Source organism: Canis aureus, chromosome 12 (assembly GCF_053574225.1).
Source record: "Canis aureus isolate CA01 chromosome 12, VMU_Caureus_v.1.0, whole genome shotgun sequence".
In the NCBI taxonomy this organism is placed as follows: Eukaryota; Metazoa; Chordata; class Mammalia; order Carnivora; family Canidae; genus Canis; species Canis aureus.
The window spans coordinates 7,998,726-8,016,166 of record NC_135622.1 but is presented as its reverse complement, the minus strand read 5'-3'; the positions used below and the strand labels follow the sequence as shown (position 1 = coordinate 8,016,166).

At 41.0% G+C, this 17,441-nt stretch overlaps 1 protein-coding gene and 1 long non-coding RNA gene across 3 annotated transcripts in view; one reads left to right on the top strand and one right to left on the bottom strand.

The window, feature by feature from the left end:
- HMGCS2 (3-hydroxy-3-methylglutaryl-CoA synthase 2) overlaps positions 1–3,477 on the bottom strand; it is a 16,676-nt gene extending 13,199 nt beyond the window's left edge. For both annotated transcript variants that reach the window (XM_077842635.1, XM_077842636.1), the window contains exon 1: positions 3,275–3,477. In XM_077842635.1, coding sequence (XP_077698761.1) covers positions 3,275–3,378 — 104 coding nt within the window. In that variant the 5' untranslated portion in view covers positions 3,379–3,477. The remainder of the gene's footprint in view (positions 1–3,274) is intronic.
- On the top strand, positions 1,273–17,441 carry LOC144280515 (uncharacterized). The gene is made up of 3 exons (XR_013348912.1): positions 1,273–1,395; positions 2,233–2,303; positions 15,331–17,441. It is a non-coding gene; the product is annotated as an uncharacterized LOC144280515 (long non-coding RNA).

The following is a 17,441-nucleotide window of genomic DNA, read 5'->3' as shown; positions in this document are numbered from 1 at the left end:
TTCCCTTTCACTATTTTTTATATTCCCCAAATGAATGAGAACATATAATGTTTGTCCTTCTCCGATTGACTTATTTCACTCAGCATAATACCCTCCAGTTCCATCCAGGTCGAAGCAAATTATCTCTCTGCCTTTTCTGATTGGGCCTCTGAATATTTATGGAGCACATCCAACACAGTGCTGGATTCCAGATGCACAGTAGTGAAGAAGGCATCTTTGTGCTCACCAAGAGAGCATGGTCTAATGGAAGAGGCAGACATTTTACAGCTTAATACATAGTATAACAAGAAAAGGCTGTAAGAATACAGAAGACAGAGAGAACAATTCTAAATAGGAACAGAGGGAGAAGATAATCTGTTTCTTCCCTAGACCTACCCACTTGTCTTCAATCCTGACTCCTAATACCCCTGGTGAAAGTCTGGAGTTTCTCCTTCCAGCTACAAATATAGAAATCACCAAATCCACCTCCATCTGTTCCATGAAAGTACCTGAAATCCTGTGACGTTAGTGATATTCTTCATTTTACAGATGGTGAAATCAAAGTCTGCATTGAAGCGATGTTCAGAATACCTTCATCATTATGCATGTGTTAGAAATATCCTGTCCTTTCACCACTGTGGGACCACCAAGGCATTCACCAGTGCCACCAGAGTCCTTTGACTCATATCTGGCTACAGAATTCCTTTTTTAAAAGATTTTATTTATTTATTCATGAGACACACACAGAGAGAGAGAGAGAGAGAGGCAGAGACATAGGCAGAGGGAGAAGCAGGCTCCCTGCAGGGAGCCTGACATGGAACTCTAACCTGGGTCTCCAGGATCAGGCCCTGGGCTGAAGACAGCACTAAACCCCTGAGCTACCCAGGCTGCCCATGGCTACAGAATTCCTGACCATGGTGAATGACAAGATGGCTTCACAGGTACATGCATTTAGCTCTACAGCATAGAAACTATAGCTCAGATTGAGTATGTTTGTCAATCATCCTGAGGTCTAGGCTTTTGGTAAACCCCAGTTCTCCCATCAGAAAGGTCACTTTGAAAAAAAAAAAAAAAAAAAAAGAAAGGTCACTTTGAAGCACTGTGAGGCAAAATAGATCACAAGATCATAAGGCAGAGTATAATTATTTATCTGTATCTGACAAGAGAGGCTTGGAATTTAGTTATCTGCCCTATTTATTTGGTGTTCCCCAGGTAATTGGAGTTTGTACTCACAAATATTTGTGGAGAATCCTCCCCAGTTCGTAGGAGCCAATGATTAGCCAACATTGTTCCTATGCTTGGCTGGCTTCCCCCTCAGCCTCATTCTCCTTCTGCCTTTTCTGAGCGCACTGCCTCACTCTTTTTCCAGTTAGAAATCTGAACTTTCAAAGAGAGGTTCCAAGAATCAGCCACTTGGTAACTTTTGGAACGATCTTAGTAGGGGGCTATTTCTGGAAATGGATTCTGGAGCCTTGAGAAAAAGTTAGCTTGTAGAGGCTTCCAGAAAGATCAGACCACTGCAGTTAAGAGTGTTCTTCTAATGTTGTATATTTTCTCTGGAGAATAATCACTGTATTTAATTTAAAATTGGTTTTGTTCTGAGGTTCCTTGGTTTCAGATGAAGCTTAAACCATTAAGCTTTTCTTTCTTTATTCCATCTCTCCTCCTTCTCTCATGTGTCAAAATTCACTGTTACATGCCAGGCACTGTGCTAGTGAGAGGGTCCTGAGGTAGAGAAGGTGGGAAAAGAAAAGAGGAAATCAAGATTCTTAGGACTTCCTCAATCAGTGGGAGGAATACACGAGCACATGGTGGGAGTCAGAATGTGAGAAGGGCCTCAAGAGGGATATAGGCAAAATCCTACGGAGTTTGGAGGAAGTGGAGATTTCAGTGGGTGGTAGGCTCAGAAAAGGCTTCATGGAAGAGGCTAAATTTGAGATCAACTTTGAAGGATGAGTAGAACTTCTGATGCTGAAGAATTAGAGGGGGTTGCATGGGGCGGCATTCATAGCGGGAGGTGACTAAGTAAGTAGGGAGTGAAGAGTGAAGAGGATTAGGGACACAGCACATGAGAAAAACAGATGGGGACTACCAAGTGGAAGGCATGATTCTTCTTTAATCAGTGGTGAAGCATAAGCTCAGATGGAAGTTCTTGGGTTGGATTTAGAGCTGGTGCAGGTTGTAGTGGATGGGACAGATGAACAGAGAAAGAGAGACAAAGAGAGACTCAAGAAAGATTTTTAATACTTTCAGGCCACAGAAAGTGGGATGAGCTGCAAGTACCCTGGAAAAGGGAAACATGTGAACCAAGGATGCCAGGAGGGGTAAGTTGGAAGAGTTCTAAAGTTTGTCTTTTGCTGGGCTTATTGAAAAAAAATCCATGTCAATCTTCACAAATACAAGAACAGCTTAAATGCTGACCTGGGGACATGTGCCCTGTCTAAAGAGGGTGGAGGAGAGTGTGGGCAATGGCAGAGAATTAGGAAGAAAATAAGAAGGCTAAGGAACATCATTCCCTACTCCACACATTTATACAGTCAGGTCCCTGGATCCCAGGCAAGGAAAGACACTGGATCAACATCGTTTTTCTATGTGTTCATGGAATGCAGTGTGGAAGTGGGAGGGATGGGCTAGTCCCACAGTCCAGTGGATGGTTTGGAGACCTAAGACCTTAGCTATAGCTATTACCATCAGTGTTCACAAGCTTCAAGCATGTGGGCCAAACCGGGGAGTGTTTACAAATAAAAGGCATGCATGTGTGCTTCTATGCACCACACATTGCACACAGACACACCATCTTACCTTTACATCCCATTTCCCCATTTCATGAATCATACTTCTGATCCCTAGTCCACTTGGAATCTTGCTACAATGACTTGAAGGAGCTGGTTTGACTAACATTGCAGTTGACCCAGAATGCTGCAGGTCTTGGCAGGATTTGGGGGAAAGGGGGAAACAGTGGTGGAGAAGAGAATGCTAGGGACCCTGGTACTCGTATTTCCACTGCTTCATGCAGCTGGTGCAGTGAAAGATGTCATCATCTATAAATAGCAGGTATCAGAGATTTGGGATACTGGAAATCTGTAACTGAGAGGGACCATCTGTTTAGAGAGGAGGTAACTGAGACCCTAGCAGATTAACTTGCTTATCTAAGGCTGTGAGCAAGACTTGCCAACTTTTCCCTGGGATGCTAGGGAACTTTCCCTTATGTCAAGCCCTCTGCCTATCTTTAACTTGTTCCACGACACTTCTCAAAGAGTGGCCTGCAACAGTCCCTGGGAACAATGTGACTCACCTTTGGTGGGCTCCTGGAAGAAGGCTAGCTGGTGAGAGGAAGGCTTCCTTCATTGTTGTCTTTACTTGGAAAACCCTCTTCACTGAAGTCAACAGCCGTTGCATTTTCAGAGGTAGAAGCACAGAACCAACAATTCACAGTCCTTGGGAGAGCTGTCCAGCAAGCACCCCATTGGGCTTTATAGAGCTCTGAGACTCCTGACTCTGGAAGCTCCGCCTTTGCTTATCAAGGCTCAGATGGCTTCTAAAACTGGGCCAAAGGTCTCTCAGGACATGGGTGAGTTGAAGGAAAACATCATCTTTCCAACTTGTACACAGCTGCCCTGATTCTGGGCAGGTGTGAGAATGGGTGGCTCTGATCCCTCCTTTCTTTTTTTTTTTTTTTTTAATACTTTTTTAAAAAATTTTTATTTATTTATGATAGTCACACAGAGAGAGCGAGAGAGGCAGAGACACAGGCAGAGGGAGAAGCAGGCTCCATGCACCGGGAGCCTGACGTGGGATTTGATCCCGGGTCTCCAAGATCGCGCCCTGGGCCAAAGGCAGGCGCTAAACCGCTGCGCCACCCAGGGATCCCTGATTCCTCCTTTCTCAGCTCTTGTAGTAGCCTTACTTATGACCAGCCAGTTCAGGGGGCTATGATGGTCCTTGTCACACATCCTGAGATGACCCCATCTGCCCCGTCTTGGTCTCTGGCTGCTGTTCCAGAATGCTCTCTGTGGAGTTAGCTGTTATTATTCTAATGCATTATGCATAATAAGGAACATCTTTCAAAACCAAAAGAATGAATCTTTTAATAGTGGCCTTTAAGTAGTTAGGAGATATTGGCACACAGGCAAGGGGTAGGGGTAGAGAGGATGTGGAGCACACCACATCTCTCCTCTCTTTACTGTCACTCTTATGTAAATATAGTCGTACACAACCTCCAAATGAACTGCAAGAAGGCTACAATAGCAGTGCAGAAGCCCCAAAAGGGCTGTCTTTGGGAGGAAAGGTCCACTTTACAGATGAGACCAGTGATACGTAGTCAGATGGCAGGACTTTCCCAAAGACCTAAGTGACAGGTTGGGGACTCATCTATGTCTTTTGACTCCAGATTCTGGTCTTTCCACTCTGCTTATCAATAAAATTTCCTGCCATCTGACCTTCTCATTCATGGCATTAGTCTTCCTCTGTCTTTTATGAGGGTCATGCCTTTATTCATTGGTTCACTCAGTAAAACTCCCCCATCTAATGTGACTCTTTGGAAGGCATGGAGAAGAGCCAGAGTGGTTCTTGCTTTAGGGGAGTCAGAGGTAACTTCATTTTCCTGCTGGCAGAGACCTTCTAGGTTTCCCCCAGAAGTCCATGTCTCCTGAGTCTTTCGTCATGTTTAGATTCTTGACCCCACACACCTTGATGTATTACTGCTCTAACCGAACCTCCCAGCTTACTCTGTCACCCATGCCCTACCCCTGAGCCTTTTGCAAAGTTCTATCATCAATTTAAAATTCTTTGTTTCCAATTTCTTTTCTGAAAATGACCTTTGTTTCTTAATCTGTCTCAACATACAGCTTTCAAATGGTGATTGAGCTTTTTGCCTGCCCCACAAAATCCACCCCCTGGCCACCTGTACCCAAGATACCACTCTGCTTAGACTAAGGCTCATGTCCTCTTTGCTCTGCATTGATACTGCCAAAGTATTTTTCCTCTCCCTCCTCCCCAAAGCCCCACTCTCTTCAAGCCCGTGTCATCACTCTGAGCTACCCAGTACCCTTCATTCTTGAGGTCAACTGACAATCTTGCTCTACTCCCTTCATTCATGTAGATTGAAGCACATGAATCACTGTTTTCCTCTCCACATCAATTCTCTCAGCATTCGTGAAAATGTCAATCTCCACATAGATAATTCATCTACTCCAGCCTTTCACTTAAGTTCCCACTTCCATAATCTTGTCCCCCCCCATGCCTTTAGCCTCCCACTCTCTACTCATACTCCTGACCTTATCCAGCATCTATACCACCTCCTAAATTTTAATTTCATTCAGCTTAATTTTTAATAACCTCACTTTCCAGCTCACTTTTAAAGCCCACGTTTTTCTCGCACTAGGACAGCCAATAGCTCCTCCACTTTTTTTTTTTTTTGCCATTTATCAAACCTCTAAATGAGCTCTTTTATCTCTTTATGCAGCTCAGCTTACCCATGGTGCATTACCATAAAGAGTCTCTTGCACACACCTTGCCATTACTCTCTCTGTCAGACTAACCAAGGAAACCTTTGAATTTGGTGAAACCCACTTCTGGTCTCCTCTATGCCTATATCTGAGCAGCTAATTATGGCTGAAGAAAAACACAATATTGTACTGATTTGTTAGCTTTAAATTTACAACCACATGTTTTAAATGGACCCCCAGCATACCCTGACAGTTCTACTACATTTTTCTAGTCCATTGGCTGTTCCAGTCCCAACAGAGCCAGTCATACTTTCTCTTCTCTCTTCAGCCCCTATCCTCTGCTTATTCTGAGCTGATTACTTTGACTCCTATTTCACTAAGAATATAGAAATAATCAGAAGAGAACTACCTGTCTTCCATTAGCAAATTCAACAAATTCCCTGCCTTTATACCCCATACTCTCCGTTCCCACTTCCTACCTAGAGGAACAGTCCCTGTTAAGTTTAAGGTCAAGGTTACCGCTTGTGCACTGATTATATCACCTCTGGTCTACACGGGGACTGTGGACCTGTGGTTACCCCCTCTCTTCCTTCTGATCAATTTTCCTTTCTACTTATAAGAAGTATATAATCCCATTTTTAAAAAACTCCTTCTTGACCATAAATGTCTTACCAAGTGTGCCACCAAATCTATGCTCTACTGTATAGCAAAAACCATTAGAAATATTGTCTATTTTCAATGTTTCACATCCTTACCTCTTATTCTTTTTTTTTCCCTCTTTATGCCAGCATCGACTTTATTGATGCCTGAGACTCAGCTGCTACTGGACATTGGGGGACCAGAATCTCCCACAGGAAGCATAACCTGGTGCCCTCTGTTATAGTGCTGCAGGGAGCTGTGGGGATGGGATTGATGCTCACAAGGCCAGCAGTTGGCCAGTGGCAATGGCTTGACTACTAGCCCCCTCCATATGTGGTGTAGGACCATGGGTTCAGCAGCAGGGGCATATGGAAACTGCGTCTCTCATTGGTGATAGTGAAAGTGACCTCCACATACAGATAGAAGCTCTCATGCCCCCTCTTCTTACAGTAGCCCTTGGTGTCAAAGGATAGCTTGTAGGTGCCTGCCTTCATTGGGTCTGGTGGCAGGAGCCCCATGAATTGGCTTTTCTTCAGCTCTATCCACTGCTGGCCATGGTCCTTAAGCATGGACAGATGGAGGTAGAGGCCCTGGGTTGGGAGCCCTGAGGCATGTGTCCAGCATGTGTGCGGTCAGTGGACTGCTTACCAGCTCTGTGACTCTGACCTCAGCCTTGAGAGAGGGACAGGATGAGTGCATGGGCCCCAGCCTTGTGTCCACATTGGCTTGGACATAGCAGCCTTAGTAAACAGCCCTGGAGTACAGAGTCTCCAACTGCCCCTGAACTCACAAAACTCACTCCCTCTTTCCTGAAATACCCTTTTCATTTGCCTTATAGGGCTTGACATTCCCATGATTTTTCTCCAGATCTTCTACCACTCCTCCCTGCTGCCCTTCCTCCAAATGCTGGAGTGCTCCAGGTGGTTCCCATACACTCCCCATTTGACTGAAAAACTAATAGGAGGATTAGGCTTAGAGACCAAATATACAAATATTCACACAGGATTATGGACACATAATAGACCATTTTGATAACATGGAAGATCAAAACCAGTCAGTCTAGCATAAACTTTATTTTGTATACACAATAAACCTGGCACTATGCTAAGCACTGAGAATACAGGTGAAAAGATCAACTTTACTCTTTTCTGTTGTTGAAGTCAGCATGTACTAAGAAATCACCATGCGTCAGGTCCTGTGCTAAGTACTTTTATACATTGCCTCATTTAATTTTCACAACTGAGACTGATAATATTATAGCATCCATTATACACATGAGGAAACTGAGGCCTAGAAAAAAATATATAACCACCTGTGGTTTATACTTAGGAAGCAGCCGAAATGGGCTTTGAATCTAGACTATCTGGACCTGCACATAATCTGAGCCAGTCTTCAACCAGTTTTGACCTGAAAAAGTGGAAATTTCATGTGGTTATACCTTTGAAACAAGGGAAACTTGTAAGTCGAGGAAGTACTGGGAATTCATTATATAAAGTATAAACTCGGGGAAATGGTAGCAAAATACCACCAGGTGATTGCTTTCCATTGTGAAGGGAATTTAGTTAACTTAGTCAAGTAATTGTACTCAAACACAGTCAAGTTACTGTTTTTTCTATTAACTGCTCCAAGTTTTGAAGGAAATAGATGACAAAATCTGGCTATTTTGTTTAAAGAAGACACATCTCTAGCACTTAAATGAATTATCACATTCTGATACTTCCTAAATGAAAATAGACATTTTTATTTTTGCTTTGAGATTTTCAGCTCCTGGGCTGCAGCTTTTCAGCTGAGTGTTGATTAATCAAAAATGAGTGTCATGAGCTAGATAAACATTAAGAACCAGAGAAATTGATTATTATGGATGAAAAAGTTTAGATATGCAGGGGAAAGGCTTGCAAATCAATATTTATTTTTTACGTAATTCTATCAAGAGTGCTGGTTTAGGAGAGCAAATTATAAACAAGTATCCCAGGTAGACTTACCCTTCTAGCCACATCTGTCTCTCTTCTACCTCAGAAACTCAGAGGCTTCATTTCAACAAATGTGAGGAAAATGTATTTACCCTAGGTTCTGGTGACTGATAAATTGAAGTGGACCCCTTTCCCATGGAGATTTGCACTTTATATCTCAATCTAAAGGAAATATGCTTTCAGGATTTTAGGAAAGTTATTTCTATGGACAGTCTGGAGAGATGTCTTTATGTTTTGGGAAATTAACCATATTTATATCATAGTCATACAATACAGACATATCTGGTGCGTTATCAGTTTTGAAGTGCTTTCACATGCAATCTCTATTCACAACAGTTCTACAAAGTTGATTTGGACATCGAGGCTTAGAGAGATGAAGTGCACTGGCTTGTGGGTATATGATTAGTTTGTGGTAAGGGCTAGGAGTAGAAATCAGTGTCATAGCTCCACTTCTAGGGCTCTCTCACTATACCTACATGTGAATTCTGCTGTCAATAGGGAGGAGCCTATGCTGCTTGTGATTTAGTTACTGGTTAGCCAACGTCTTACCTGCCAGGTCTTGCCTTTTGCGATTGCCTGGGGTAATACTCAGACACTCAGACCTTTGATTCCAAGGCTTCTGAGTTTCAAGTTTCATGAAGGAGGAGTACTGAAGCTTGAAGTTAGTGTGTATAGATTACTATCTAATTAGGTGAGAGGTCTTGAGAGAAGTAGGGGAAAGGGCGTGGAGTCTGATGGGATTTCTCAGAAAACTCCTGAGTGCTGGTGTTTTGTTGTTTCTGGAGTTTTACTGTTCCAGATGTTACCTTGCATTTGTTGTATCACCAAGGGAACAAACCTAGCAAAATGATCTGTAGTCTCAAATGGGGAGGATTCAATTTCCACATGAGGGAGACACAGTGTAGTGATGGTACAGTTGCCCATGAGTCTCGATGAGCAAACCCCAGCGTCAGCTGTCATCACTTTTTGGAATTTATTGCCAAATCTCTATCTTCACAGATATTTAAGCAGTTAAAAAATAATTATGTTCTCATGGTCATTTTATGTCAGTAACAAATACTATGTTACAAAAATAAACAATTTATATAAGAAATATTTTTCTGATCTCTCAGAATTTTGATAATTATCAAGTATTTGTCCTATTTAGCCTATTTTATATTTGCATAGCATTTTATGTTGAAACTTTTCCCATTTGGCAACATAGCAAACTCATAGCTGTTGAATGCCTCTTCCCAAATCAACCTAGAAAGCACTAGCAAAATGAGTAAAAGTGTGAATCCAGAGAATGCTTTTTAAAAAGCTGTGAGCAGGAGGAGCTGTGTCCTCCTCAGGGGAAGAGTCTGAAGGATGCCTGGGAGAGGGGGATGGAGGAAATGGGTGGAGGCAAGAATGATATTGGAAGCAGGCTGAACAATCAGGCAACACAAAGAAGTAAAAGGCATTCAAATTGTCAAAGAAGAAGTCAAACTCTCCCTCATTGTATACAATGGAATATTACTCATCAGATACAGGATACAGTCAGATCTATTTTTAACTCTTTGAGGAACCTCCACACAGTTTTCCAGAGTGGCTGCACCAGTTCACATTCCCACCAACAGTGCAAGAGGGTTCCCTTTTCTCCACATCCTCTCCAACATTTGTGGTTTCCTGCCTTGTTAATTTTCCCCATTCTCACTGGTGTGAGGTGGTATCTCATTGTGGTTTTGGTTTGTAATTCCCTGATGGCAAGTGATGCGGAGCATTTCCTCATGTGCTTGTTGGCCATGTCTATGTCTTCCTCTGTGAAATTTCTGTTCATGTCTTTTGCCCATTTCATGATTGGATTGTTTGTTTCTTTGGTGTTGAGTTTAACAAGTTCTTTATAGATCTTGGATACTAGTCCTTTATCTGATACATCATTTGCAAATATCTTCTCCCATTCTGTAGGTTGTCTTTAGTTTTGTTGACTGTTTCTTTTGCTGTGCAGAAGCTTCTTATTTTGATGAAATCCCAATAGTTCATTTTTCCTTTTGTTTCTCTTGCCTTCGTGGATGTATCTTGCAAGAAGTTACTGTGGCCGAGTTCAAAAAGGGTGTTGCCTGTGTTCTCCTCTAGGATTTTGATGGAATCTTGTCTCACATTTAGATCCTTCATCCATTTTGAGTTTATCTTTGTGTATGGTGAAAGAGAGTGGTCTAGTTTCATTCTTCTGCATGTGGATGTCCAATTTTCCCAGCACCATCTATTGAAGAGACTGTCTTTCTTCCAGTGGATAGTCTTTCCTCCTTTATCGAATATTAGTTGACCATAAAGTTGAGGGTCCACTTCTGGATTCTCTATTCTGTTCCATTGATCTATGTGTCTGTTTTTGTGCCAGTACCACACTGTCTTGATGACCACAGCTTTGTAGTACAACCTGAAATCTGGCATTGTGATGCCCCCAGATATAGTTTTCTTTTTTAAAATTCCCCTGGCTATTCGGGGTCTTTTCTGGTTCCACACAAATCTTAAGATGATTTGTTCCAACTCTCTGAAGAAAGTCCATGGTATTTTGATAGGGATTGCATTAAATGTGTAAATTGCCCTGGGTAGCATTGACATTTTCACAATATTAATTCTTCCAATCTATGAGCATGGAATATTTTTCCATCTCTTTGTGTCTTCCTCAATTTCTTTCAGAAGCGTTCTGTAGTTTTTTGTTTTTTTTTTTTAAGGAAAGACCTTTTTTTTTTTTTAATTTTTATTTATTCATGATAGGCACACAGTGAGAGAGAGAGGCAGAGAGACAGGCAGAGGGAGAAGCAGGCTCCATGCACCGGGAGCCTGACGTGGGATTTGATCCCGGATCTCCAGGATCGCGCCCTGGGCCAAAGGCAGGCGCCAAACCGCTGCGCCACCCAGGGATCCCCGTTCTATAGTTTTTAAGGTATAGATCCTTTACCTCTTTAGTTAGGTTTATTCCTAGGTATCTTATGCTTTTGGGTGCAATTGTAAATGGGATTGACTCCTTAATTTCTCTTTCTTCAGTCTCATTGTTAGTGTATAGAAATTCCACTGACTTCTGGGCTTTGATTTTGTATCCTGCCACACTGCCAAATTGCTGTATGAGTTCTAGCAATCTTGGGGTGGAGTCTTTTGGGTTTTCTATGTAGAGTATCATGTCATCGGAGAAGAGGGAGAGTTTGACTTCTTCTTTGCCAATTTGAATGCCTTTAATGTCTTTTTGTTGTCTGATTGCTGAGGCTAGGACTTCTAGTACTATGTTGAATAGCAGTGGTGAGGGTGGACATCCCTGTTTTGATTGAGAATTACATTTGCTGTGGGTTTTTTGTAGATGGCTTTTAAGATGTTGAGGAATGTTCCCTCTATCCCTACACTCTGAAGAGTTGATCAGGAATGGATGCTATATTTCGTCAAAACTAAAAGACAATCTACAGAATGGGACAAGATATTTGCAAATGATGTATCAGATAAAGGGCTAGCTTCCAAGATCTATAAAGAACTTATTAAACTCAACACCAAAGAAACAAACAATCCAATCATGAAATGGGCAAAAGACATGAACAGAAATCTCACAGAGGAAGACATAGACATGGCCAACAAGCACATGAGAAAATGCTCCACATCACTTGCCATCAGGGAAATACAAATCAAAATCACAATGAGATACCACTTCACCAGTGAGATACCACTTCACCAGTGAGAATGGGGAAAATTAACAAGGCAGGAAACCACAAATGTTGGAGAGGATGTGGAGAAAAGGGAACCCTCTTGCACTGTTGGTGGGAATGTGAAATGATGCAGCCACTTTGGAAAACTGTGTGGAGGTTCCTCAAAGAGTTAAAAATAGACCTGCAGTAGACCCAGCAGTTGCACTGCTGGGGATTTACCCCAAAGATGCAGATGCAATGAAATGCCGGGGCACCTGCACCCCGATGTTTCTAGCAGCAATGTCCACAATAGCCAAACTGTGGAAGGAGCCTCGGTGTCCATCGAAAGATGAGTGGATAAAGAAGATGTGGTTTATGTAGACAATGGAATATTACTCAGCCATTAGAAATGACAAATACCCACCATTTGCTTCAATGTGGATGGAACTGGAGGGTATTATGCTGAGTGAAATAAGTCAGTCAGAGAAGGACAAACATTATATGGCCTCATTCATTTGGGGACCATAAATAATAGTGAAAGGGAAATAAGGGAAGGGAGAAGAAATGGGTAGGAAATATCAGAAAGGGCGAAAGACATGAAGACTCCTGACTCTGGGAAACGAACTAGGGGTTGTGGAAGGGGAGGAGGGCGGGGGGTGGGGGTGAATGGGTGACGGGCACTGAGCGGGGCACTTGACAGGATAAGCACTGGGTGTTATTCTGTATGTTGGTAAATTGAACACCAATAAAAAATTAATTTATTAAAAAAAAAGAAATGAGTGGGAAATATCAGAGAGGGAGACGGAACATGAGAGACTCCTAACTCTGGGAAACGAACAAGGGGTGGTGGAAAGGGAGGTGGGCGGGGGGGTTGGTGGTGGTGAATGGGTGATGGGCACTGGGGGGCACTTGATGGGATGAGCACTGGGTGTTGTGCTACATGTTGGCAAATTGAACTCCAATAAAATTTTTTTTTAATTTAAAGCAATAAAATAAAAAATAAAAAATAAAAAATAAAAAAGGAAGCAGGCTGAAGCCTGAGGTGGAGGATGCCTGGAGGCAGTAATAGTAGGAGGAACATCCTAAAAGCCCTATCCTAGTGTCCAGACCTTAAAAAAAGTTGCAGATTAACCAATCTTTCTAACAAACCTCCATTCTCAATCCTCCAAACTGGTGACTCAGCAATATTTTTTCTCTTGGTGCCATTGTTTCTTAGCAGTTTAAATGTGAAACCTTAGTCAAGAGAGTAAAAAATACAGCACACTGAGCAATACATACTACCAGAAAGAGAATTTTTATAATAGACAGACCAAGAATTTAAAATAATCATCCTGTGTACTTAAGAAGTTAGAGGAAGATTTTGTATTACAAGGCACTAATAAGAAGCTGTAGGGGAGGAAAAATGATTTTCCCTTTACTTGGCCAGGTTCTTGGCTGAGACACCCCTCCCTTATAATAAAGACTTAACAAGAGAAAGGCAAATGAGTTTAATAACAAGTATACCTCCTGTATACCTCCAAAACTCCCTGAAATGCTATATTCCAAAAACCCATACATAAAGGAGAAACATTAAGATCAGGAATAAGACAAAGATGACCACTACTATTTACCACACCACAGTAGAGATTCTGGCTAATACTATTAAGAAAGAGAAAGAAAGAAGAGTTGAAAGGATTAAAGAGAAGATATAAAAAAAAAAAGAAAGAAAAGATATAGATAATTATTATTTGTATATTAGTTAGAAAATTAAAATCAATAAAATCTGTGAAAAAAAGAAAGTATTCAACAAAGCTATCAGATACAACATTCATTTAAAAATCAGTAAGGGGGACGCCTGGGTGAAGGTCTGCCATTGGCTCCGGGCGTGATCCCAGGGTCCTGGCATTGAGTCCTGCATCGGACTCCCTGCTGGGAGCCTGCTTCTCCTCTGCCAGTGTCTCTGCCTCTCTCTGTGAGTCTCTCATGAATAAATAAATAAATAAAATCTTTTTAAAAATAAAAAATAAAAATCCGTAAGATTTCTCTGCATTAACATTAACCAACTAGGAACTATGAGAAGAAAAATGAGTCCAATTAACAATAGCAACACAAATTATATAGGGTCTAAAAATTTATTTAACCAAAGCTAGACAGGATCACTATGGAAAAAAATGTGAAACTTGAATAAATAACATAGAAAGTCATTTGAAAAAAAAATAGAGAAACATTCTATGCTCTTGGATGGCAAGATATAGATAATGATATTTATTCTTCTCAAATTAATCCACAAATTCAAAGCAAACCAATAAAAATTTCAAGTGGATTTTTTGAGAAACTTGATATATTTTTCTGAACTATAAAAATAAGGGTCTAGAAGTCACCAAGTTAAACTTGAAAAATGAAAATAGTGGGGGAGATTTCTTCTAGTTATACAAATTCTTACTAATAAAAAACAGTGTGGTTTTTGGTACAAGAATAAACACCTGAGGTAAAATAAGATGCTCAGCCACAGACTCCTATGTACATGGACATTTTTATGACAAACATTTCACCACAAATCATTGGGGAGAAGGCAGATTAGTTAATAGCTGATGTACTTTATGGACCAAAACAAACTGAACTCAAATAGGGAGTTGGAGATCATTTGGGTGTCCATCATTGGAAACAGAAGAACAGGGATGCCTGGATGGCTCAGTGGTTGAGCGTCTGCCTTTGGTTCAGGGTATGATCCTGGGATCTGGGATCGAGTCCCCCATTGGGCTGACTGAGGGGAATCTGCTTCTCCCTCTGCCTGTGTTTCTGCCTCTTTCTCTCTCTCTCTGTGTCTCTCATGAAAAAAAAATCTTTTTTTTTTAAAGGAAACAGAAGAACAGGTGAAATGTAATCAGAGGTACAAAACTGGATGCTATGAAATGGTTAGCAAGGTATTAAGAATCATTTGGCTGTAAAGGAAAGAGCATGGCATCCTGTAACTTTGCTGGTTCCAAGATCTAGGACATCAGAGCACCATCATTACACCTGTGGGTCGTATTTGATGGTAACTTGATGAGAAAAAGGATTTTCTCTGGACAGTGAATTATCTGACCTGCAAACCCAGAAAAAGAGGCAAAAAAAATTTCCTTTTGTGTCCACTGGAAATTTTCTTTCTTTCCCTTTTGAGATATGTTTGTGTTTAGTTATGGAGAGGATCTAGAGCAAAAGTCAGATATTAAGCCATTCAACAGAATAAACAAGCTCAGCAAAATGAAGTGCTTTGCTCAAATGGTGGTGCTGAGGACTTTGGACTCCCACTTCTGTTAAGATTCTGGTGCCTGCTTTATTGCACTTCGCTTTATGGCACTTTGCAGATACTGCATTTTTTACAGATTGAAGGTTTATAGCAACCCTGTGCCAAGCAAGTCTATAAGCACCATTTTTCCAACAGCATTTGCTCACTTCGGGTCTCTGTTCACAATTTGGTAATTCTTGAAATATTTCAAATTTGCTCATTAATATTATATTTGTTATAGGGATCTATGATTAGTGATCTTTGATGCTACTAGTGTAACTGTTTTGGGGTACCACAAACCTCACCTATATAAGATGGTGAACTTAATCTATAAATGTTGTATGTGTCCTGACTACTGCTGCACTGACTGGCTCTTCCACCATCTTTCTCCCTTTCTTCTGGCTTCCTGATTCTCCAAGACACAACAATTTTGAAATTAGGCCAATTGATAACTCTACAATGGCTTCAAGAGAAAGGAAGAGTCACCTCTCTTCTTATAAATGAAAAGCTAGAATAATGAAGCATAGTGAGGAAGACATGTTGAAGCTGAGACAGACTGAAAGTTAGGCCTCTTGTGTCAAATGTTTAGCCAAGTTGTGAATGTAAAGGAAAAGCTCTTGAAGAAAATTGAAATTCCTCAACAGTGAAGCTAAGAATGATAAAGAAGAGAAATAGCCTTATTACTAATGTGGAGAAAGTTCTAGTGGCCTGGATAAGGATCAAATCAGCCACAACATCCCCTTAAGAGGCAAAGCCTAACGCAAGGTAGGGCCCTCACTCTCTTCAATTCCATGAAGGCAGAGAGAAGCAAGGAAGCTGCAGAAGAGTCTGAAGTTAGCAAGGTTTGATTCACAAGGTTTAAGGAAAGAAGTGGTAACATAAAAGCACAAAGTGAAGCAGCAAATGCTGATGTAGAAGCTGCAGCAAGTTATCTGGAAGATCTGGCTATGATAATTAATGAAGGTGGTTACACTGAACACAGATTTTCAATGTAGATGAAACAGTCTTACATCAGAAGATTGACATCTAGAACTTACATAGTTTGAGAGAAGTCAATGACTGACTTCAAAGTTTCGAAGGACAGGCTGACTCTCTTGTTAGAGGCTAACACTGATGGTGACTTTAAGTTGAAATCAATGCTCATTTACCATCCTGAAATCCTAGAAACCTTAAGAAGTATGCTAGATCTATTCCACCTGTGCTCTCTAAGTGGATCAACAAAGCCTAGATGACAGCAATTTGTCAACACCAAAATCTCATGAACATTTGCAATAAAACTAAGTGATATTGTGTTCCTATAATCCCCACAATACAAACAGATGAGGATAAGCCAATTGTCATAGAACCTATGGTGACATCTGCAAGGGAGGAAGGACCTATTTGGAGGAATCTTAGAACAGAATTCCTAAAAAGCCAATGAAAAACCTCTGGAGAACAAGCCAACCAATTAGAGAGCAGTAGCTCACCTCAATGCCAGTGAGTGCAAAGCCTCCCAGTAAGATTCCAAGAGGTAGAATGGCATAGTCAGTGGTGTGCTGTTTAACTACTTAAAAACTCTGTTTGCATTATTTGCCAGTTCCCATGGTGTAAATGTTCCCATCATGGCTCACTGCATGCTACCAACATGGATAAAAAGTTGGGAAGAGAGATAACCCAATCCATACTTCTAAGATGTGAGCTAGCCATGAGCACTGAGAAGGATCAGAGCCCTTTTCCAGGAGTGGTGGCATACTGACTAGAAACTAGTGGAATCAAAACTGAGAAAGACAAGGGTAACAGAAACAAGGGGAAAAGAGGCAGAGATAAAAACTTGGGAATGGAAGAAAGCCAGGAAATCTCATAGAGCAAGCTGCCATATTTTTTAACAGTAAAGGGAAAACAAGAGGGAGCTCTGCAGAGTTTGAAAAGCTACTCTGAACCACACTACCTTCTAAAAGCTCAGGAAAACTAACATCGCATAAAAATGAGCTATAGAAGATCAACCATAGGCAAAACACAGAAAGAACCCAAATGTTCATCAACTGATGAATGGAATATTATTCAGCCATCAAAAAGAGTGAAATCTTGCCATTTGCAATGACATGGATGGAGCTGGAGTATTATTATCCTAAGTGAAAAAAGTCAGAGAAAGACAAATACCATATGATTCCACTCACGTGGAATTTAAGAAAAAAAAAACCAGATGAACATGGGGAGAAGAAAAGAGAGAGGCAAACCATAAAACAGACTCTTAATGATAGAGAACAAACTGAGGGCTGCTGGAGAGGAGGCGGGTGAGGGGATGGGTGAAATAGTTGTGGAGATTAAGGAGAGCACTTGCCATAAACACTGGGTGTTGTATGTAAGTAATGAATTTAAGTTCTACACCTGAATCTAATATAAAACTGTGTTAACTGGAATTTTAAAAGAAAACCTTAAAAAATGAGAAACGGTAAAGTTATCAAGGTAAAATCCAACACAAAGTTATTAGAAGTCATTTAACTTCAAAGTTCTAAAACTTGTTGCACATAAGAATCTTCAGTGAAAAATA